Source organism: Lingula anatina, chromosome 2 (assembly GCF_051362555.1).
Source record: "Lingula anatina isolate TDL-2025a chromosome 2, LinAna3.0, whole genome shotgun sequence".
Lineage (NCBI taxonomy): Eukaryota > Metazoa > Brachiopoda > Lingulata > Lingulida > Lingulidae > Lingula > Lingula anatina.
Window position 1 is genome coordinate 12,891,834 of NC_141768.1, and position 24,245 is coordinate 12,916,078.

Sequence of the window (24,245 nt, forward strand, 5' to 3'; positions counted from 1 at the left end):
TTATAATCTAATTTCATATGTATTACCATAATCACAATCACAAAAATTGCACAAATTTGTTAGCTGCCAGGGGAAGTTGTGGTGATCTGCGCTATTTTCCTCGTTGCGATAGTTGAGACAGGTGGTTTGTGAATAGAGGGCGTTGGAATATCTAGGTTATTAAGCATGCGCAGTGCTGCCTACGACACGAAGATTTTTAAATGTTAGAAGTTTTAAGCTATATTTCTTGACCAACTATTCCTCTGGTATTTGAAAAACTGTGAAACATTAAGCGTGGGATATATACAGAAAGAACTTAAGAAGAACTTAACTTGTTATATGCAGGGAATTTTTGGCATTTGAAGCAAGACGGGGGATACTCGGCCGGCAAAACGGAGGCACATCAAAACTTGCTGCAAGTGAAGTGTAGTGAAATTCAGCATGGCTCGTTGACGTATTGTTTATTTTGTGATTGATAAGTGTTCAAATAACCTGAAAAGGTTATTATTACAGGTAAGTTCTCAAAAAACACTTGAAGCTTTTTTCTAGTAGAAAGAGGGAATGTATACATCTAATTTAAACTTCCAAACAAATTACATCAAACTTTGATAGACTACTCCTTACACCTTTGACAACGACCTCCGCCCACATCTTGCGTTGTAAATGGAATTTTTTAACTGTGAATCAGTGACGTTAAGGGATTTAATAGTGTTGAATAATCATTTGTTTTTATCTGTTTCGATTTGCTACTGAATCTGGTAACATGTGGCGTGAAATGCCTAGATAATGCATATATTAGCACATACAATTAATGTATGTAGACAATGTAATTATAGATAAAAAGAAAAAAGTGAGCTTTTATTTTGGTATATTATAAATCATCGTGTCAGTTGTTGTGAGTTATTGAGTAGGATTGGGGTTAATCATGAAGATGATTCAGAGGATTGATTCAGAGATATGGTTTGTATGGTGAAGGTATCTGTAATTGCGGTCCAATTGTAATCAATTTAGTGATTTTTTTTAATTAGCAGATTTCAGTCCTTAAGATTCATTTGCTCAAGGTGGAAGTCTACTTTTATTCTCTTTGGATCTCAAATACAGCTTAGATTGAAACTTATTTGAAGGTAACAAAGACACTTGGTTATTATTAAAACCATTGTACAGTACATTTACAAGGTTATCAATGTTGAATATATAGAGATGCCATGTCTGTCATTAACATGTCTTATGATATCCGACGTCAGAACCTTGGTGAAAAGATCAATATATACATCAAGTGATGCCTGTCTGGTCAATAACATATTCATTACTACAGTACTAGTACGTATGTAGGAAAGGCCATAGGATGTGATTTGCAAAGACTTTTGTCTGAGGACTTCTGGATGTGATGCCAGCTATAGTTCGTGTTCATAATATGTCATCACATGTATATGTCTTGATTAGCAGGTTATTTGACATCTTGAGTAAAGCATTTTAAGATTAACTAATTTGGTATTTGGGATAAGGTAATATAAATATTAAACCAGGTTGATGATGATAATGCAGATACTTGTCTATTTATGATCAGTACAAATTGACACTTAGCAAATTGTTGAAGATTAAGATAAAAAAATGATGACTGTGAATACTCTGGCAGACTTGTACTCAGAATTATTGTGAAATATGACACTTGGGACTATTATTAAAGAATTTTATCCATCTGTCATTTCTCAGACTGCCAGTTCTTTATTTGGTTAGACTAATGGATGTCTTGATTGAATGTGTATTGTACATATGCTTACAGTCTACTGTTTGCTGCCTGGCCATCAATATAAGCATTTGATCCTGGTTCCCTAGTTCTTTCTGTAGCCTGGCAAGAGAATTGTTTGTTTTTACTGATACTGCTGATAGGAAAAAGTACAGAGTGATATCCAGCAACATATATGGGTTGCTTCCAGTTTTCCTATTGATTCCCATACCACACTCACCTGTAAATGGTTTATCATAAGTGATTGTTGAAATTATGATAGGCAGGTCATGTTTGTCTTCCTGTAAAAATAGGTAAACGTGCATGTTTTCAGATTTTTTTTTAATCAAAATGGCAGCCTGCAATATGATGTGCTTGTTTTAAAGATCTTCTGCAGTCAGGCAAAAGTAGATGTAATTGATCAGAATTGATTAGAAAAAATGTCCAAGATATTTTATAAACATTAAAAATGCATGTCTAGCATCATGTTTTAATAATATTGGATAGAATATACATGCTTTGGAGTTCAGATTTCAAAATAGCACATTTTTGTGTTATTACAAGACTGTTTATTAGGAGCATGAATTTCTTCTTACAGCTACAAACAGTAAATGTATGAAAATGTTTAGAAAAGGTACTTTTTTCTATGTATTCTGTATCCAAACTGCTTTGACTTTCCTCTTTCTTTCAGTAAGTATACCAGGCTGATAATTATGCTATATAATGTGTTGTGTTATAACTACATTTAAGGTTTGGTATAGATGGCAGACGAAGGAAACTTAATACAATTTAGCTGTTTTTTACATCTAAGGAAGATGTGTCTGGCCGCACTGTCTGGCCTTTGGCTGAGTGTCACCTTTCATCAGTATCATAGGAGGCAGATGTACTTATCCAGTCTCTTTTCAATATATCCATGAATAGATAACACACTGCTTTTGTCTTTGATATTTCTCATCATCATCTTTATTTCTCAACTGCTTGTCAGAAAAACTTTGCAGTATGTCCTAGGCAAACACAACAATGGTTATTAAAAAGGGATCAGATTAATAAAAACACAACTTATTGATTTTCTTCCAAAAGAGGCTGGCTGGCATTTGTGTGGACTGAACTGCTGGAAGGATTATTGCATTCTGCATGTGTCTCTATGATACTAGGCTAATTAGTTAGTTGTATTGATCTGTTCTATGTAGTATTTGTCCAGGTTAGCCACAATCAGAAGGTGTGGGGGTGGGTATCAAATCAAGCAAGTTCTAGAGTGGCCCAAAGTTAAGGGTTGAGACCAGTGTTGAGATGCAACAATCAAAATTGATTGCTTGGCTATATAGTTTGGCTCTAGCATTGTATCAAGCCAAAAGAAAAAACTATTATGTGACATTTTCATGCAGGAAACTGACTGGTTTATAACTGATCTGAATCATTGGACATGTGAAAGCAACTTGATCCTAATGCACTGGAATGGAAAAAACATTGTTTTCAAGGATGATTGGAGCAGGTGAAAAGACTGATCTGCACATTTGCTTGCTTTCAGTTGGCTTCCTATTATTAATGTTCACTACTGAATGTTTGTGTTTAATTCTTGTGGTTCTCTGGCCTGGCTCTGTTGAAATGGGCAATGTGGCCTATGTGGGATATGATGATAACCAGTATAAGTGTAGAAGCTGCACCTGCTGTTGCATTTTCCACTAAGTGAGGATGTTAATGTCACCGAGCATTTGAAATACATAAAAGAATGTGTTTTTTTGACCTTTAAGTCCATGTAGATAAGTACTGATTTCTTAAAATGGAAAATTAAATGGCTCTTTTAACTTATGATTTTGTTCACAAAACTGTACAAGGAAAATTGTGGCCGTCTCCACACTGACCATTTCACAACACTTGGTAGTATAGATCCATTTGCTGAATATTTTCCAATGGCTGGTGTGTTGTATTACATGGTCATTTGTCAGTATTAGTGATAAAACATGCACATCTGTCAAGATTTTGGGATTCATCTTCAACGCTTCTTTGATTCAGCATGCTTTTTTACCCCCAAGCTGATTATATTCTGCAAAAGAAAAATACCAAGCCAGGTTAATATACATGTTGTTAAAAAATACAAATAAAATAGACAGCATGTTGTTTTAAACTTAAAAGGTTGAGTTTTGTTAAAGGTGACATCTACTGAGGCCTTACATGTAAATGCTACTGCCTCAATTGCTCAGACATCTACTGAGGAATTAATTGAATTGAAGCCACTGAAAAATGACTAGTTGTCTCTGTGTTGCTTTGTGTGAATTACCATATCATTTAAATAAAATATGTCCATTCTCTTTTAGAGCTATAAAACAAATGACTTTGGTTGGACTTTGATCTATGTATCTGCCACTGTGCAAATTATATAGATTTAATTTAAGAAATTGTGTGGAATGATAAGGGTTTTATTCTGTGACACGTTGTGTTCCAGTGTTTTCTTGAAAAAAAAGTATAAGAAATGAGTTTTAAAGTATGGTGGACATGATTTATGTAGAAATTTTTGCTAGTACTGTAGATCTTTTCAGGAATTGTATAGTACTGTATTGAGTCTGTTGTATGTGTTCATATGTGTGTGCGTACTTGTGTGCGCGAATGTGTGTGAGTGAAAACAACCATTTGCAGAATGTGAATATATATAATGTGCTACTTTATAAGCTTTCCAGGGATGAAGTAGAGGTTTGTTTATGTAGGGTAAAATGAAGGTGTAACATGGTGAGCAACAGCTTTGAACCATTAACCATTCCATTACTCGTTCTTTAGCTATCTGACCACCGACTTTTCTAACCTGTCTGCACAGTTGTGCTCTTCACAAAAGGCCTGTAGTCAGGATATTGGTCTAAATCGGGGCCCAGGGTGTGCTTGGGCAATGACCATGTTGGTCATTAACAGGCAACAAAATTGATTGACCAGGTATATAGTTAATGGAGGTGCAAGGGAGTCTCTCTACAGACAGGTACTACTACTTAAATGTTACCGTCTTGTGACAAGTTTCAATCCCAAATCAAAGCATGCCTTTGTCTTTCTCTGAATGTTTCTTTTCTCTTTAAACATAGGGCCAGGCCTTTTTTTTGGGGAAGTTGTCCTCATTTGCCAAACACATTCTCACGCATTCTTGTCCATTCTGGATTTCTCCCATTGTCAGCTAAATTGTTTACTTAATCTGGCCCACTAAAACCCAGTCAGCCTGGTGTAGCTCCTGTTAATTTGCCTGACTGACTGAATATAATGCCAAATATACTGTGAATACATTTGCATTGATGAGATTTTAATGAAGTAAGAGTTACTCTACTATTATTAGACTTGTTGTAGAAATAAAGGGCTTAGTAGTAACATGGGTGCAACATCCTTAGCTTTTTGTGATTTTCAACGAGCTCAAATGTGTCGGTGTGTTCATGGAATAAAGTAGAGGATATTAAATCATCTTCCTGAAGAGAGCTCTTCTCATTGCTTTATACATACAATGTGATGAAATGTTTGATTCTAAGTAGATTCTCTAACTAGTAGATTACTTAATCCCTGCATACCTCTGGAGTGTTTTTTTTTTTTTTCTTCTAACCAGTCATTGGGTTGGTCTGAAGAATAACTCCTATTTTAATGTGCTGTAAAACTGATAGTTTATGAAAATATGTGTTTTTGGCCAGTCCCAGTTCTATGTTAAAAAAATAAGGTTCACATTGAACAACTTGCACTGTAATTTATGATTTGTCTTCTGTGTCTAACTTGATCCAGTGATTATAAATGGTATTAACCTTAGTAGTGAGTAAAGAATGCAGCCTAACCCCTCTTATCAGATAAAATCAGCTGTGAGGTATCAGACAGTGCACCAGAACTGGCCATTTTGAGAAAGAGCAAAAGATGTCAGCCCTGCCCTGTGAGCTATACAGCTTTTTGGGATTCTTTACAAACAGATATCAAAATTATGCCTGCATACTGTCTTTGATGAAATGAGCTGCAAGAATATAGTCAAGAAGGCTTGTGTATTTGTTTGTGGATATGGTATTTCAGCTATCAGGTCAGGCTGAACTCTTCTCAGCTGTTAACATAACATCTCAGCTGTGTGGCTGTTGCTGGTAGCGAGTTGGTGAGATATCATACAAGAGGTCCATTTCTTTTGAACCATGGAGGTCAGGTTCTATTGATACCTGAAAGGTTATCAGATCAGCTGATTGAAGGTGACCTCATTTCAGCACAGTGAACTTGGACCCTCTGTGCTGCCAACAAGGTGTGCTACATCACCAATAGAAAGGTTAAAATTTCCTTAGTTATTATTCTGGTCCTGCTACACCCAGTTGTCATTGTAAGGATATGGTTTTTAAAGTATCACAAATGTCACAGAAATAATAAGGTTGACATTTTGAATAGTATTAACCCTGGTTAATAGTCTGGTACAAATTTTGACTGTGAACCAGTCTACTATGAAGGTTTAATTTCCAGCACTTCCTTTTACTGCTGTGGATTTGACAGTCTTGAAGTTGTAGATTAATTTCCTAAATAGCCTTATACTGGTAAGCCACAGCAACTCTATGTGGAGTGATATATCCGGTTTGTGTGACTGCATGCAATTTTTGCATGATGCTGGTACCGCATATAGTCTGCTTTTGGTGGTAAAACATAGAGTTCAGATGTCTGAACAACTAGAATATATGCAGGATGTAATTGAAATTTGAAAATGAAAATTGATTTGAAAATGCTAGTTTTTTTAAAGAAATGGAGTCGCTTGAAAGTGATTACTTCTCCCTTCTTTTAAAGACACTTACTGGGTCATGTTTGTTGTATTCCAGTTGTATCCCTTTTGGCAGGTGGGCAGTTTTGTTATATTGATTATAGAATAACTCTTTCAGTTCTTGTGTCAGTGCAGTTTATGTTTTCTGATTCAATGGCAGTTATCATTCCAGTGTGCTAAAATAACATTTCAGGAAATACGTGTTGGTACAACTTCAGTAAGAAGGCATAAAAATTGATCTAGCCTTTTTTCACAAGCTCTGTTTTCACTACAGGATAAATGGCAATCCTGTTTTTAACCAATAGTTTTGAGCTGAAAAAAATAAATAGGCCACTTGTTGTTGCAGAGTCAAAGCTGTATCATTTTATTTCAGACAATAGAGGTTAGGACATAGATATATTATATTCAATCAAAATTCAGATGACACTTGAGTGAAGTTCCTTTGTCTTTTTGTCAACGTAACCATGAGATTCACAATTTAGAGAAGTTATTCACTCCGTACTCTAGATAGTCAACCTTTCAGTGTTTTAGAATGGTAACTAGACTTAAAGCCATCGCACCAGAAGTGGCACACGGCAAAACTTGCAAATTAGAAGCTGCCCCTGCACCCCCCCACCCCCCCACCCCCCCCACCCCACACACACACACTGTCACACACTCAAAAAATTTACTTTCTGTCTCTTCCCTTCTTAGATAGCTTGCAATAAAATGAGGCTTTCGTAAAGAATAAATATTCTCATGTGAGTTTGAGATTTGCCAAATACAATTTAAATATTATAGTTTTTAGAAATGTTGCTCTGCATCTTATTCAATAAATAAAGATATTTCATAGGAATATCATTGAAATTATGTTGCACGTAAAGAGGGGGAAAAGAGTCTTGTCTGATGATTGGATGATTGCAGTAACATTACTAGTACTCCTGTTGTCAGTTTAGTACTTTTCATGTCTATGAATAATGTCAGATATAATTAAACGTCTTTGGATTCCTAGAACCAAGAGGTGAATGCACTTAAAACAGAAAAGCATGCTATAACTCAAACGCCAGGCAGAAGATAGCAAAGGAAGCACATTATTAGCATTGTCTTCATTTCTATAGCTCTCATTCCCAGATGAGATACTGCCAGGGAGTAAGATCATATGCCAAGGTGCTATTTTAGCTGTGTTGTGAGATGTCGGGAATATGTCATTGTCATTATCATCACTGATTCTTGCTATGTGGGAGTAAATTTTGACTTCTGACTTTCTGATCCTGCAATATAATTGCTGTTCTCTAAATAAAATGGTGTTCTAAGTAAAATGGTGATAAATATTTGAAAGTTTAAGTATTCTCAGTATCGTCAAATTGTGTATTCACATCACTGATTTTTTTTTCAGTTGACCAGTAACATAACACATAACAATGGAGAAATTTAAAAGGACATTCAGTTTTCGTAAGAAGAAAGACCACGTCCCTGAAGCCAGCAAGCCCCACCAGTGGCAAGAAGATGAACGCAAAGTGCGAGAAGGAACATGCAGTTTTCAAGTGCGGGTAAGTTATATTGATGGGAAGAGGGGGATCAAGCTGGAAGAAACATAACGAAAGCTGTTCATTTCTTGATTCTCCTCATCCGGTTTGAAAAATTGCCCATTATGATTAGATGCCTAAGCCACTAGATATATTTCAGATAATGTTAGATTCTGAATGTTGGCTTGGCAGAGAATGAGCAGATGAATGCTAAGATTTTCGGAGAAGAATGTAGAGAATTATAAAATTGTCTGAAATTACCCATTCAGCGAGATATCTGACACAAGAATGGTGAGTGCAAGTGCCTAGGAAGATAAAACGAATCTTGAAGATGGCTTGGCATGTAGTTCATAATCCCTACACCAGGTTTTGACTATGATGATTGTTGTTTGTAAGAAGACAAATTAGTGACTTCAGTGGCCAAATGAATGACAGGAACTGCAAAGGGATAAGCTTTCTGACACCTACACTTAACTCATTCAACCTCGGTCATTACAGTTAGATTAAATTAACTTTGCCTACTGCAGATTAATACGGGGGTAATGCACTTCTTATAATCTCTGGAACATAGAGAAAGTGTCTAACAAACAGGTGAAAGGATTTGCAGTTCAGAGTAAATAACGCTGCTTGTAGTCAGTACTGATGAGGTTGGATTATAAAACACTTGTTTCAAGTCACTAAGAGACCATTCCCATAGATATTTAGATCGATCTATCCCCCTGGGGAGTCTCACTAAATTGCTGTCAACTTGGCCGGCTTAAATGTCTGTCACACCTAGTAAAGCTGTTAGGGGGTAATTATCTTTACCCTAGCTGATTCGGTAGGCGTGACAGACATTTAAGCCTCTTGAACTGACAGCAATTTAGCGTGAACCCCCAGGGAGTTAGGTCGATCCAGATGGATCAATCTAATTCTGTGGGAATGTAGTCTAGTTCAGCCTCTGAAGTTAGTAACCTGTAGCTCTTGGGCCATATTCACAACAGAAGTTGATTTGCAGAGTAACACATTGGCAGATCAAATATGGCTGGCCTACTTGAAAGCTTACTACCTAATTCTTGCAGGGAATCTATTAGAATCCCTTTTAAGCCCTTATAACATCAGTGCTATACTAGTGCTTAACTTATCCAGTCTGGATCAGTCCACTGGGATAGGTCCTAACACTTATTATGGTGTGTAAATCAATTTCACAAGTTTTCTACAAGTTCGCTTTCTGCTGTTTAGATCAAAATTATTTAATTGATCAGGTGGAGCAAGGGGACTCCGTTGAGATAACTTTAAGGCAGTGCTTGCAAACGGTTGATCCACAGACTTGCTAGTCAGTTGATCAATTATGGCTTGACCCACTTGAAAGCGTGCAAAAATTTGATTTCTCTGCCCCTGCTGGGAGAGGGGTTTGGCAGAATCCATTGTCAGATGTGCGCCCCATTTCATCCGTGGACTACTTAGTCCATAAATAGACTGGTTATGACTACAGCCTTTTATGTAATAGGCTTTTGACATACACACCTCTTCTTGTTTCCAACATTGCCATAAAGGTCTATTCACCAGCCTTTCTGTATTCTACTCAATGCCAGGAGGAGGCTTGCTAGTCTGTTAATCTGATTGCATTCAGCAAGAGTCCCTGTAGAGTAAGACTGCATTCCCATAGATTTAGATCGATCCATCTAGATCGACCTAACTCCCTGGGGGTTCACGCTAAATTGCTGTCAGCCGAGCGCGCACGGTAGTTAATTACCCCCTTACAGCTTTTAGTAGGCAGGGCAGATGCTTAAGCCAGCTAAGCTGACAGTAATCTAGTGAGGCTCTCCACAGGGATAGATCGATCTAAAATCTGTGGGAATGGGGTCTTAGTGTGCACCAGCTATTGTGACCTAAGGCCCCATTCCCACAGACACAGTGGTCTATTTGGATCAACCCAATTCTGCAGAGACTCTTGCTGAGTGCAAAACATGCCTCCTATTGTTAAATAGGAAAAAAGAGCTGTTGATGATACGAGTATGTTGGAAACAAGAAGAGATGTATCTTTCAGATTGCAAGAGTCCCCGTAGAGTTAGATAGATTTTTGTAAACCTATGGTGTGCCAATGAAAATGGGGTCTAACACCCCATTCTCATAGATTAGATCGACCTACATTGGATCGACCTAACTCCCTGGGGGTTCACGCTAAATAGCTGTCAGCCGGGCGGACACGAAAGTTAATTACCCCTTATAGCTTGTAGTAGGCGGGGACGGACACTTAAGGCGGATTATCTGACAGTAATCTAGTGAGACTCCCCGCGGTGATAGATCGATCTAAAAGTTGTGAGAACAGAGCCTAACACATTCTGAACGACCCCTAACTTATAGCAGGGGAAAAAATTGTACACTTTTTCTATAAACATAAAAAAATTTACTGTAAAAATTTAGTTGGGCATCAAACATTTGTTTCTAAAGACATGTATTAGACTTTTCCCTTGTAACATTTTTGAAATATTGGGTGTGTTGGTATTAGCATTAGTATACAAGGGAGGTGAACTCTTCTGTAAATGGAGAAGTAATATACAAAACCACAGGGAATGGGAGGACAGGATCCACAGGGAAGAGGCATTCTGAGCACAGGTCAGAAAGGAGGCCAGTCTTTGAGACTGCTGTCTGACTTTGTTACAATACCATTGGTGACCAAATTCAAGTATCTTCAGAATGTTCTGTCTGTAGACTGAAATTGACTTCTGGAATATTCCTGAAAATTTGCTGAACATAGGCTGCCTTTGTCTTGGGTTTTCATTCATGAGGGCATGAGGGCAAAAAAAAAAGGCTGCTCTAAAGGATTATATTTTTGACCAACAAGATGATTGATAATTTCAACCACTGAGAAAGATTCGGCATCAGAAAAAAAAATTTATTGTGGCTGGGTGTAACTTGAGAGAGAGAGTGTACTTTGCTGGATTATGCCTATGGGAAACAGAAAAAATTTTGGCTTATATGTGCTCAACTGACAGAAACTGAAAAAAGTGTGGTGAAATAAGGGGATTCATAATAACTTCAAAAGATGTAACTGGGTTGCAGAAAAAGTTCAGTAAATAAATCCAACTGTGCATGCAGATGTGGACCTGATCATTTATCATCAGTGAGCCAATCCCTGCTGTAAAACTGTGTAGGGAGTAATCTTTTCCTTTGTAAAGAAAGAGGAAGCCTCACCCAAAACAGTACTGGTGGTTTATGAAATTGTGGATTTAGGTTTGTATGAAAGGTTAGGACGCAAATGTGCTTTTGAACATTAAATAGTTGTGCAGTAAGTTCTTTAAGGTTTGAATTATGTACATTATTTTATTGCTTTTATATGTATACATATATACATATGATATGTATTTTATTGTGTTTTTACAGATATAACAGTCTGTTTATTTAGGTTTATGGACCAAGTAGCTGACATTTTCAATTTTAGGTTTTTCTAATAAGATTCTCACATGATTACAGCATGTGGTGCTGGGTTTCTACAAATTTACTTTTTTTCAAAGTGTGTACTGAATCACAAGACTAACAGAGGCAGTTTTTATTTGTGGCTTGCAACTGATGCATAGTCAGAAATACAATATAGGTTTATAGGTATTCACAGTCTTTTTGCAGTGAATAAAGTAGTTTTTGTGATTTATTATCCCATTATGGTGTTAAGGACCAGGCTGTTTTGGTATGATAATGCTGCTGTTGAATTCCTGTGTCTGGATATGTTTTAAGAAATGGTAGTGTAAGACAAGAGGCATATTTGGCATTTCAAAGCACAGAAAAGTCACCAATACCTTAACTAATTCAGTTTCTCCAATAAACAAAACATCAGTGTTATGTATATATTAAAAACGATTTATAATTTAAGACTGGAGATTAAAAAAAAGCTAATTTATAGTTCTTTGTATCCTTAAAAATGATTCACAGAAATATAGCACCAGGTTGGTTAATGATCATAAATAACAGTTATCAATAAGTTAATTTATAACTGTTCTATCTTCATTTGATTGTATTTCTTACTGTCAATTGGATCATGATGTAAGAAGTTCTCAGCAATTGTAACCTACCAGTGGGTGGACATGATGTAGTTGAGTAGAGAATCAGATTACGCATTGATCTCCTCATTACACATATTGATTATGATCCCTAGCTCCCTTTTTACACCAGTTCTGTGTAAATAAAACAAACTCTCGGTAATCCCAAGTGCAACCGATAAATATTGAACTAGACAGAAGTAAGACAAAGTGTAGTTGTAGCAGTGGTATTTATCGTACATTTTCTTTATTTTTATTTCCAGTACCTGGGCTGTATTGAAGTGTTTGAGTCCCGTGGCATGCAGGTCTGTGAAGAAGCAGTCAAAGTCTTAAAACATGTAGGTATTTAATAAACTGTGGTCACCCCTTTAACATGAGGAGCCTTTGTTGAAGTACCTTGAACATTTTTTTCTTGCTGAGACTATTAACTTCCCTCAGAATCAGTTATATATTTGATTACTTACCATTGATTTAATATACTCTTATTTTGTGTGTTGATAAACTTCATTTTGATAACTGTTTGGAATTTAAAACTTCATTTTTGAGGAATGCTTGCTCTGTGTTGTTTTCATATTTTCTGAAAGTTATAAGGAGACCATCCCCTGGAGACACACCTTCATCCCTTAGGCCTTATTAACAAACCTACTAGATTGACAATGCTGATTAACATGCATGTAATACTAAGTCCCCACGGAATGATAAACACATATATTTAATATTTAGTGTTTGATTTAGTTTACTGATCTTTATTTTAATAATTCCGACACAGAATCAGTTGCTTTGCTGTAATAAGGTGGTATGTGAAGCAGATAATTTTCTGAAAAATATTTCCGTTTTACTTTGTGCTGTGCAAGTGTTTTTTTGGTTAATACTAATAATCTTATCCTTAACATTTCATTACTAATAGTTTGTTGTGAGATATTAATTATTCTGAGTAAATGTCTAAAGTAATGAATACGAGTATGATCATAGTATCTGATAGTTGTAAATTCACTGTCCAATGTGGTAGTAATTTTGTATTAACTCTTACCTGACTTAAACTTACCTGTAGAAAGGTTGTAATTAGTAATATTTCAATGCATTGTTTATAGAGAGGGAGGGTGTGGCATTATTGATTATGAATTTGGATGGAGTGGATTATTTTTTATTGAACAAGTGGAGCATCACCATTTATATCTAAATTGTGTAAAAATTGAAAACCTTTATATGACAGTAAGAATGTACCAGAATTTGGAAAGATATTAAAGGTGTATGGTATTTGCTTGTTGTATCAAAATAAGTTACAACAAAATTTACTATGAGGATTCCAAATTTTATTCATTTATTTTTTTATGGTTTTGCTTTTAATTAATATATGTAATCTGTCATCAGTTATCAATACAACTTCAAAGAATTTTTTTCTAAAATTTGGTGATATCTGCTTGTTATATTATACTACATTATACATACCTATATCTTTATACTGTAATATACATAAATGCATAACACGAGGGCATTGTGAATGCATGGGATGTAGCATTAACCCACCTTGGCATCTTTTCTTCCCTTACAGCAATGTAAAGGGCGGTATCAGCGGGCAGTGCTCTATGTCTCAGGGGATGCTCTGAGAGTTGTTGATGAAATAAGTAAGGTATGTAAGGTATTGTGTGGCAGTAGATTGCTCCTGTCTGCTGTGCAGTGGTAGATTTGTGTTGTGTTGTGTAAGCCTCGTGCATATGAAAAGAGGAGGTTGGACTTGTCGGCCACAGTACCTGCATGGTGGTTTAAGTGGTCATGTGAGGCATCGAACAAACAAACCAAATTCCATATGAGAAGTTTTTGTATGAATATTTATACATAAAGTTCTTCTCCATTTGTTTTGGGTTTTATTTCTAGTATGAATGAATGCTTGATTAATTTTGATTTTGGTCGAAGTTTGTGATGCCTTACAGGTCCATATTTTCCTCTTTTCACCAGCCCTGTGCTTGGCTTGTTTTGTGTTTATTTCAATTAGGTGTGACTATTTCAGGGAGGACCCAATGCCAAGAAGCAAAGCTTATTGCGCAGGTCTTTTCGTAGAAAGAAAGTGGGTATTCGTGCAATCTTATACATATCGGGAGATTCATTGCGCGTCGTTGAGGAGAAAAGTGCACTAGAACGGAATCCAGATTCAAATAAGGTAACACACATATACATATCTAGTGCCAGCAGTTTTGGTGATTGGGACCACTCCATGGTATATATATATGCAACTTACAGTCCAATACTTATATCCCATTTAACGGATTAGTTTCTTTAATTCTCCTTCAGGACATGACCTTTTCACTCAGATATAGCACACCTGTAGACTTAACCAAATGGCTACACTGTGTCCTTTAGTAACCCAGGATTTTCAAACCTACCATCACCATAATGATTACCTGACCTAATGCTGTTGACGCTGCAGCACTACAGCTGGTTAAATGTTGAAGCCTTCAATGTCATAGCTAAGTATATACATTCACAGCAAAGAACCATTGAGGCGCACAGGTCATGGCAGTTATAAGCCTTTTTTACTACTCTGTGGTAAAAGGAGATAGCTATTCACTTGCTTAACTTTTCATGTATGAAGATGACTAGTTTTATGAGTTCATTTCCTGATCCTTAGATCCTCAATGACAAAGGCTGATTTCTTGTCTCTGTAGAACTCATGGTATCATCTCTCTTATTAATGAATAACTGTGGTATGTAACCTTTGCCATTTGATGAGTTTAGCTTGCATGAGCACGCAATCACACACACACACGTACACACACACACACTTTTTCATTTTGCATGTTATTTAGTTTTACGTTTCTATGAAAAGATGTGATATCACATAACAGCACCATTGATTCGTGATCTTGTTGAAAGAAATAAAATAAAAAAGTAGTTAGAAAATAGCTGAGCACCTTCTATTCCAATCTTAGATCATGATTGCGCTCTGATACAGCTGCCTTATATTGTCTTGATATGGATATTCATTATGGACTATCTTAGCTCCCAAGCCCCTATCTACATAAATCAATATTTTCACCGTGATCTCCCTCCCCTGAGTCATTCTCATGCTAGACACTCCCAGGTACTGAGACCCAAGGCTCAGGTGTTTCTTCACACACAGGAGTGATTGATTGATCAGCAACCCATTCTTTGAGAGGCTCATTAAGGGACCTTGTCTTACCTTTGGTGATGTATCTTTTTATTTTCTGGAAACCTACGATAATGGCTCGATCATTTCAACCGAGAAAAATTAACAATTTTTCAGACACATAATTTTGGAATCAATAAAATTACATTTCTTTGTAGCATTTTGGTGCTTTTACTGTATAGAGAAGAACTATTAGGTATTCTACTTTTCAATTGTGTTGCTACCACTCAAAAGGAATGTTTAATTTTTAGAAATTTTTACTTAAAAAATACAGTATCTGTGAAATTCACAATTTTCTGGTTGGAATGATCCAGCCATTACGACATATAAATTTGACCCACTCATGTAAGCCTGTTTGTAAAGCAGTAAAAAGTGCATTCAGAACAAGTTGATCTAACAAATATGGCCTGCTCACTTAAAAGCAAGTTGCCTAATCCCCTGATAGTCTCCCTGCTTCCACACATGCCATTCCTGCAGGGGTCTACCAATTAAACCTCAGAGTCAAGATTTAATCCGTTTAATGGCACATGTGAGGCAGGGAGATCATAAGGGGATAAGGTGGCTTGCTTTGCAAAAGGGTCAGCCATATTTAGTCTGCAGATCAGTTAGTCCAAAGATCATGTTCTGAATGCGCTCTTTGTTAGGACCTCCTTGTTCTTTTTTTACATAGTTTGAGTATTCTTTTAAGTGTACATGATCACTTTATCAGACATCTGGTATGTTGTCAGTACAAGATACCATTTAGTTTGTACACTCTGCAGTTGTATTTCCAAGACCTTGTTGGGCCTGATCTAAGCTTGACAATGTGGTGAGGTTCTGTTCCTGTCATTTTGTACGAACTAGGCCATACAAAAGGCTTATTACTGCACGTCCCTTTGTGGCAAAAATAAATCACAAAGTTTGTACATCTGTTTCATGTTGGTATATTTCTGCAATGTACAAAAAAATTAAATCTTGATAATATCTATCCAGTTTTAACTAATGAGACTGTTGTTTGGTTGTTTGGGCTTGTACTTGACTGAATGAAATATCTATTTAGATGGCCTGCACTGATGCACAGAAGCCCAATAAAAAAGAAAGAAGTTTAGACAAAAATTTATTTGACAGGGCTTAAATTGCAAGTACCATCTTTCAGCATGATCTGTACTCAAATGCTGTAAGTGCAAGACAAGAAAGATATGCTGTTTTTTTTTTCACTAAGCTGAAGTTGAGTTAAAACATTTTAAAGACCATATTCAGTCTGTTAGAACCAGGAAATAGATGTTGACACTAAAAAAATTGGTGGTTTTTATTTTTCACACCAGCATTATGAAGGTGTTCCCTTTGATATCAATACGTGTATATGTTCAATTAATAGTGCTCTTATGAAGTTGTAGAAGGATAACCCTCTTATGATATACATATATCTATATAACCAGGCTATGGTAAAGGTACACATTCTGTGTAGTTACCACTATCAGTGATGTTGCCCAAACTGTCTCTTCACTTCTTTTATTATCATTGGCTCAAGTTTGATAAGGAAGAAGATTGGCTTATGGGGCTTTTAAAGATAATATTTCCATGTACAGCAGGTAATGCTTGCACTGGCATGACCCACTTTTTATTTGATTGAAGTGAAGATGGGGAAGAAAGCCTTTGGTATCTAGCCAGTGATACACACGGTGTCATGTAAATAAAGGTGCAGTCTGAACAAAGGTTAGGCATGATGTATTGACTTACCTGTTGGTAACAAGTGCATCAGGGGTTTATATAAGAAATAACTGGTATAGAGTAACTTTGGCCCTAGTATTAATTTTATTTTTTTATTTATTTATTAATTTAGTTATTTTCAAAAAGAAAAATAAAGCTCTTGCTATTGCTTTGGGGTTTTTATCCAATATTTTCTCCACAGTGTTCAGCTTAGTCTCCTGTCTATTAAATAGAATGAGAGGAAGGGATGTTCTGGATGTGATAAAGTGAATCAAGCAAATTTAACATTGAAGTAATAGATAAATCGTGTCATTGAGTCAACAGTGTGGTAATGACTGCAAAAAGCATTTATATTATCAGTAAAATATATTTCATTGACCTGCTGAGTTTTTCCTACCTGTGACTTGTCAGTATGCAGTGTGCTGATAAATATTACAGACAGGGATATTGATTTTGGTCCTCTTTCCTTGATTAAGTGCAATGGTTTGATCACACTAGGTCCTATTCACACCTGACATCATTTAGGTCAGTTCCTAACTATCTGAATGATATTTTAAAACATCTGAATCCAGAAGTTTGGTTAGGGGCTGTTTTCACAAAATAAGAATCATAGCCTGAAAGATATAATTCCATAGTGGTCTATTGAAATAAAGTATTGGTCTAAAACTAAAGCCATTCATTTCCCGTAATAAAATGGGTACAATTTTCAATTTAATGAGACCACTGTTTTATTTTGTCCACAAGTGACTGAAACTTTGGTTTATGAATTTATTTTTGGGTTATAACTTACTTTTGTGAAACTTTCCCCCTTTTATTGATTATCAATAAATTGAAATTAACTCCAAAAACCATTGCTAGTTGCAAGTGTAACATTAAATCATTGCCTATGTGAACGTGACCCTTGGGTCCCGTCCAGAACTTGTGATGCTTTAGTGAGAGAGAGCAATGGGAAAATTCCTTATGGCCACTTCTGTGTTAAGAGCCATTATGAGATCAAGCTGAAGTATGAAGTGCAATAGAATAGATTAGATGTGGTGTGAGCATAGTCTGCGGAAGACGCTCTTATCTCGTCTCTAGATCTGTGGTCATCCCCAGTGGTCACTTCCAGCCCACCTTTTCACATATATTGTGTGATGTATTATATGTATTATTTAGCACAGTCTTGTGTGGACTATGTAAGGATCTGTGTATTATGTGTGCTTTGCTATATGTATGTATTGCTCTAATTATATACTTCTGGGACTGTCATTTGTAGATCTACAGACTTTGAAGATGGATAAGACAACTATAATGGGCTTTATGTTTTCATTTTAAACAGCTTTTCTTTTCATCAACTATCAATGTTTGAAAATATAAGCATTTATTATATTGTATTTTATGAATATAGTATGAATTATATTGTTAAAGAGTAACATGAAACTGATTATTATAGAGATAATTATTGGGATTCATATTTAATGAAAGACATTTTTTTTCCTGATTGATTATTGTGATTCATATTTAATAAAGAACTTTTTGTTATTGGTTTTAACTATTCATGACAAGATGTTGTCATTAGATAACTGCCTTGTGACATGGTGTTATGATTCAATGTAAATAAGACATAGTATAATTTTTTGAAGACTCATGAAAAGCATATTGTTCAAGTTCTCATTTATTTAAAAGAAAATTAAAGAATTGTTTTTACAGTTTCTCAGCTTGTTGGTATTGTTTTCTTCAGGGCCTGATAGTAGACCAAACCATAGAGAAGGTGTCTTTCTGTGCACCAGATCGAAACCATGAGAAAGGCTTTGCATACATATGCCGCGATGGCACAACACGACGTTGGATGTGTCATGGTTTCCTGGCAGTCAAAGAGTCTGTAAGTAGCACAGAAACTTGGGTTACTTTGTCTGTATGTATAGATGATAACAGGCCTATAGATGTTAGAGTAAATCGTGATTCCACCTTTAACATAAACCTATAGATGTATCAGGCTTGATCTGGTGGCAGCTCTAGCGCTGGTTGATGGCCCTGGAGCACAGTTAAGACCACCCAAGACAGCCTGTAAATGTCCATTGACAAGATAAATGTATCTATCAGCAGCAGGTAGTGATTTTTGGCATCCCAGAAAGCAAGGTAGACCTATGCTGGCATAGCACATTTTGCCAAAGATGATTTATTTTGGCTGAAAAAAGTGAGAATTGACCTTTCTGTATCATTTTTACATGGCTTTGGTGTAAGTTTTACATCATATGACTGAAGTAAAATTCATGTAACATGGATCCTGTGTGAGGTATTCTATGTGATAATTTGGTCATATAATTTGGTTGGATTCCATACTCGCTATTTTTGTCAGAAAGCTGCCTCAACTTCTGTCACAGAGTCCTGAATTTCTGCTCTGTTCATCTGTCAAAGAACCGATTCTTTTTGCAGGGAGAGCGCCTCAGTCATGCCGTGGGTTGTGCATTTGCCATCTGCTTGGAAAGGAAACAGAAGAGAGACAAAGATTCTGGTGTGAACCTCAGCGACAGCGCTAGCAATGGTGTCACTGTGACATTCAACAAAGATAAGACATGTTTTGCTCGACAGGGCTCCTTCCGGCAGACGACACTTACTGAGAGGATGGTGGACCCCCAATCTGCCATATTGCCAGGTAGACTTTGCGTTTGAGAGTAGAGAGGCTGCCAGTTAGATTAACAAAATGGAAAAGCTAAGATGTGAAATCTCAATGGTTATGTCTGTGTGTTATTTTGCTGGTATTGGATATTTATTTATGTATTCATGAGTTTTGCTGTCAACATTTGGTTTATAATACAACAGAATCATATTCCTGTAGGTTGAAAATTTCATTTTATTGACATATGTACTTTGATTATTACTCCATGTACAAATTGTAAAAACTGACAGTGAAATAGACATCTGTAAATAAGATATTTATACACTTGGAGGAAAGGTATATGCAAAAAAGTTTTAGATGCAGTAGTCCAGTAATAAATTGACATGTCTAATAAAAAATATTTATTTTATTTTATTTTATTTTATTTTATTTTTTGCCCCGTTAAAGACTCATTCATTTGTGTTAGGCTTAACATTGTATAAGGAATATCCATGCCAGCAGCGGCCATGGATGCTCACCTAAAGCATGGATGACTTGGTCGGGCTATAACAACAGCAACAACAAGTAATAGTGATATTTTTTCTATTTTAGAACCTGTCCCAGCCAAGGCTATAGAGAACCCCCATGCTGTAACCAGGCCCCATGCCACTCCTGATATGTTGATACGACAGGGCTCCTTCAGGGGCTTCTCCAAGCTGAATCAGTCCTCGCCCTTTAAAAGACAGCTATCTCTACGCTTAAATGAACTGCCGTCAAATTTAGAACGTCACAGAGCCCTCTCTGTGGATTCTTCTGGCATGACAGAACAAGCTAATGGACCAGGTAGAGTGAATACTAGTGACCTATTGCAGAGACTGTAGATGTTAATGTTTGTAAACAAGACTTTTAGTCAATTATACAATGCAAACTTTGAGTATGATTTTATTGAAAGATGCCAGTTTGCAAGAGTGTTAGCAAAAACAAAGGGCAGTAATGCCTGATATACATCCAATTAGATAAGCTGTCAAGAGGATTGTTATTAGTGAAATGGGTTCCGTCTTTGAGCTGTATATGCCAATCATCACAAAAATGAGGAAGCACATTAAGGATTGTCTTCCTTTTGTTTTATCATAATTGCTGGGTTGAACCAGTATGGAAGATGTTTGAGTTTTAATATAATGAACCACATAATATGAAAATATACACCTGATTGTATCTCACAGGTGAAAGATTGTGCAGTTCATAAAGAGTTTCCTTATTTCAGAACAGTAATTGGCTAATGTCTGATACTGTTTAAGGTCACAACAGTGACAATCATTTTTTTTTCTAACCAGTATTATCATAATGATAGTGATAACTCATGGGATATTTTCCAGCAGCTCCAATCCCAGAAGTGTCTCCAGCCAAAGAGAATAATCCAGACTTTGCCATAGCGGCCATGTGCCAGCAGCTGACCCAGGGACTGACAGCACTGAACACAGAGGATCCATTTGCTGCCAATACAACATTTGAGTCGAATGCATTTACGCCTGCCAGTCCAGCCAATCAAGGTGAGGTTATAGGAAGAATAGGTATACGATTCAAGAACAAAATCATTTCTGATATAAAACCCATAGCCTTACATTTTTATTATTTTGCCCATAGTTTAACGCAACAAGCAGGTTACTTAAAAATTCCAATAGCACAGCAAGATCTTGCTTTTATTTTCTATGAATATTAAATCTATACCTCGTGTGGCTCAAAATCCTGATTGTCCTCATTGCAGTTTTTACCACACAAGTCCAGAGTCATCACCAACATCAGAGCCCTGTCCAGCCAGTGAGAGATGTGAACCCCTGGGACACCAGCGCTGGAAGCGACTCCTTCTGGCACCCCTCACCATCCCAACCTGTACATCAACCACAGCTACCTGTCTTTAATGGGGCCAGCCATGGACTTTTCCAACAACAACAACAACAGTCTTTTCATCAGGCTCCACATGGAGGGAGTTTACGGCCCGCATTAGGCCACATGCGAAGTCATTCCATTGATACAGGAGAGCTGACAATGTGGAACCAACAGCCAACAAGGAAACCTACCCTGGCAGAGCTCTCACGCCAACACACCATACAAAACGGGACTATGAATACCACGTGGAGTGCCACATCGTCCTCCACTGCAGCATCTGGCAGCCATCCGTGGCAGACCAGTTCTTCTGTGACCACTAGTTCTGGGTACAGTTCACAACACCAGGCTTTTGATCCATTTGATGCTGCCTGGGCTGCCAAGTCTGTAAAAGGGAACAAATCGCCGACTAATCCATTTAAAACTAACCAGTCTGACAATGTACAGGCTTCATTTGAAGTGAAGTTATAAAAACCCTCGAACAAGAAAAAGTTATAGGAAATTTTGTATTATACATTGTAGTATTTTTTGATGACTATTGACTGGGGGCTAGATCATGATATTGAAGTTTGTCTGTGTTGCTAGAATTTGAAGCTGTTATGTTGTGAATATGCTGGAGAAATGTAGAATTCATACTGTGGGGTACTGCTTCAATCTAGTACAAGAAAGGTCAAAGCTTGCTTTATTTTTTACTCTTTTTATATTTGGCTATTGTCAGTCCAAAGTCCTTTTCCCTTGGTTTCTGGTCACCATCAGCTGTCTGTACATACAAGTATGTAATGGGTGGTTGGGTTCTAGATTGCTATACTGGAGTGAATGGCTTTCTTTGCATATCAGACTAACCACCAAAAACTGTACATATCAGTTTTGAAAAACTTAAGTAGTTCATACAAAAATATCTTTATTTTATTACATAACAGCATCAGCCGTACATTTTTGCATGTTTGTGTGTAAAACTGCAGTGGAAGTTGAAGACCTGTTTTTCACATGATTTAGGCCTTTGGGGATGAGAATTCATTTAAAGGGCAGTGAAATGGGATTAATTCAAGGGTGACTTTTTAATGTGGCAGAACTGCTGTACTGAACCAAGTGGATGTCCAATAGATATGAAAATGATATGCCTGATGTAAGATAGGTTGTTGTTTTCACCCTGGTTTTTAAAACATTCGGTATGTTTCAACAGAAGGTCACCTAATTACTGAAGGACAGGCAGGAGGGAAACATTTGCTGTTCTTGTGTGTTTGTCTTGAAGAAGAGATGTGGGTTTTTGTAATTTACTTGAGCTGAACAAGTTGTTAGTCCTTTTATTTACTGACATTTTTGCTGATATTTTTAAGGAAAAGCTGATAATGAATTTTATTGAGGAACATTAATCACCGATAAGGTGACCGATATTTAACTTCATTCATTATAGTGATATATTGGAGGTCGGTTAGCTTGAACTAATAAAAACATGATATAGATTCGGGTAATTAGTACCTCAAGAATGCATAAACATTGTATGGATGTTTGAAGAAGTACTGTGTCTTAGCATATATAATAATGATTGTATGACTTTACTGTTAAATGCCCCCTACCATCCTAACAATTGTGATTACAGAATGGGAAAGGCAGGTGAATTTTTAAGTTCATAAATGCATAATTTCAGTTACTATAACATAAAACTATATTAATGTGCATCATGTCAGATCAATACCAGGTGCACTGGTGTGTGAATTGATATTTATACATTATATGTTTGATGTTATATCTTGGTGCCAGATTATCTGATTAAGTTGATTGATTGCAGAAAAAGAAAAAAAAAGACTGTGAAACATAAAAAGATTCAGGGTGAATAGTAATCAGTGAAGAAAAATGAATGTTTTCAGTTTTTGTGCAGTTGTTAAATGCAAGACCTGAATTTGCATATGTTGAGAAAATCTATTTTCATTAAGCTTTAGTATTACACAGCTTCAATAATACATGTATACTTACACTTTTATTTTATTTTATAACGAGTCACCTATCATATAACCTACCTTATAATTTTATTTAGCTTGTTTTTATTAGCCATATCTAAGAGGCGCAGAAACCTAGGAGGATGCCTTGTGATTTTAATTGCAATAGCAAGCCAGTTGTTTTGATGTGGTTTTATGGCAACTGCATTAATATCAGTGGTTCTTCAGAAACAACACAGTAGTTCTTACCTTACACATTCCTTCCAAGTTTGACTGTGGTGTCCAATGAGTTTCCATATCATAGTTTTGTCTCCTGGCAATTTGCACATGAGCATAAAATGTTTTAAGATGTATTTTGTAGGGTAAATTTGGAATAATACAACACGCAGGTTTTTGTGTGGAAAGCCCACAATATCCGTAATACACGCATCACAATTCAAATGTCTGTGGATTCTGTTATTAAGGTTGACAAAGAATCAAAAGGTAGTATTACAGGAATTTTTACAACATGGGTTCTTGTTATTTATAAAGAGATAATTTAAAGATACTTATGCTTTGAATGCCTGGACAAGATTGAATTTTTCATCTAGCTTGTAGATATTTACTAGTTATATTCTAAATTTAGTTATGTATGTATTATTAATAGTAATATATAATATGTTGACTACTTGAAATACACCTTGTAAAAAGTATTGCACTGGTTGTTAGGACAAATTCAGAATCTGGCGGTACTGTTGAACTTGTACATTTTGTACCTACACCAGTCTTTTTAAATAAAATAAGTCATGGCTCTATTTTGTTTTTTATGGTTTTTATTATATACATACACTGTATGTTCTTGTAATTGTTCTGATTGCTGTGTTTGTCTGTGTTGTCTTTGGAACTGATGCTGTCCAAAACATCTATTGTTCTTTGTAGAGAGTCTTTGGGATCATTCAGAATAGAACATCCGAGTATCAACTGATCCAAGGATCAAATATGGTGAAAGGAAGACCGCTTAATCCTGTAATGCTCTCTCCGCCTCTCACACACACCCACATATGGTAAAATG

General features: G+C 36.3%; 1 protein-coding gene across 4 annotated transcripts; it reads left to right on the top strand.

Moving 5' to 3' along the window:
• Window positions 1–151: 151 nt before the first annotated feature.
• On the top strand, window positions 152–23,988 carry LOC106176438 (protein numb). 4 transcript variants are annotated; one of them, XM_087004443.1, is made up of 10 exons: window positions 152–492; window positions 7,816–7,969; window positions 12,225–12,299; window positions 13,514–13,591; window positions 13,970–14,119; window positions 18,516–18,656; window positions 19,211–19,430; window positions 19,986–20,216; window positions 20,750–20,923; window positions 21,139–23,988. In XM_087004443.1, the coding sequence occupies exons 2-10, from the start codon at window positions 7,841–7,843 to the stop codon at window positions 21,726–21,728; spliced, it is 1,788 nt and encodes a 595-aa protein (XP_086860569.1). In that variant the 5' UTR covers window positions 152–492; window positions 7,816–7,840; the 3' UTR covers window positions 21,729–23,988. The 4 variants fall into 4 exon arrangements, with proteins under 4 accessions (XP_086860569.1, XP_086860570.1, XP_023931694.2 ...); XM_087004444.1 differs by having other exon boundaries at window positions 20,753–20,923; XM_024075926.2 differs by lacking the exon at window positions 13,970–14,119.
• The last annotated feature ends 257 nt before the right edge of the window (window positions 23,989–24,245 follow it).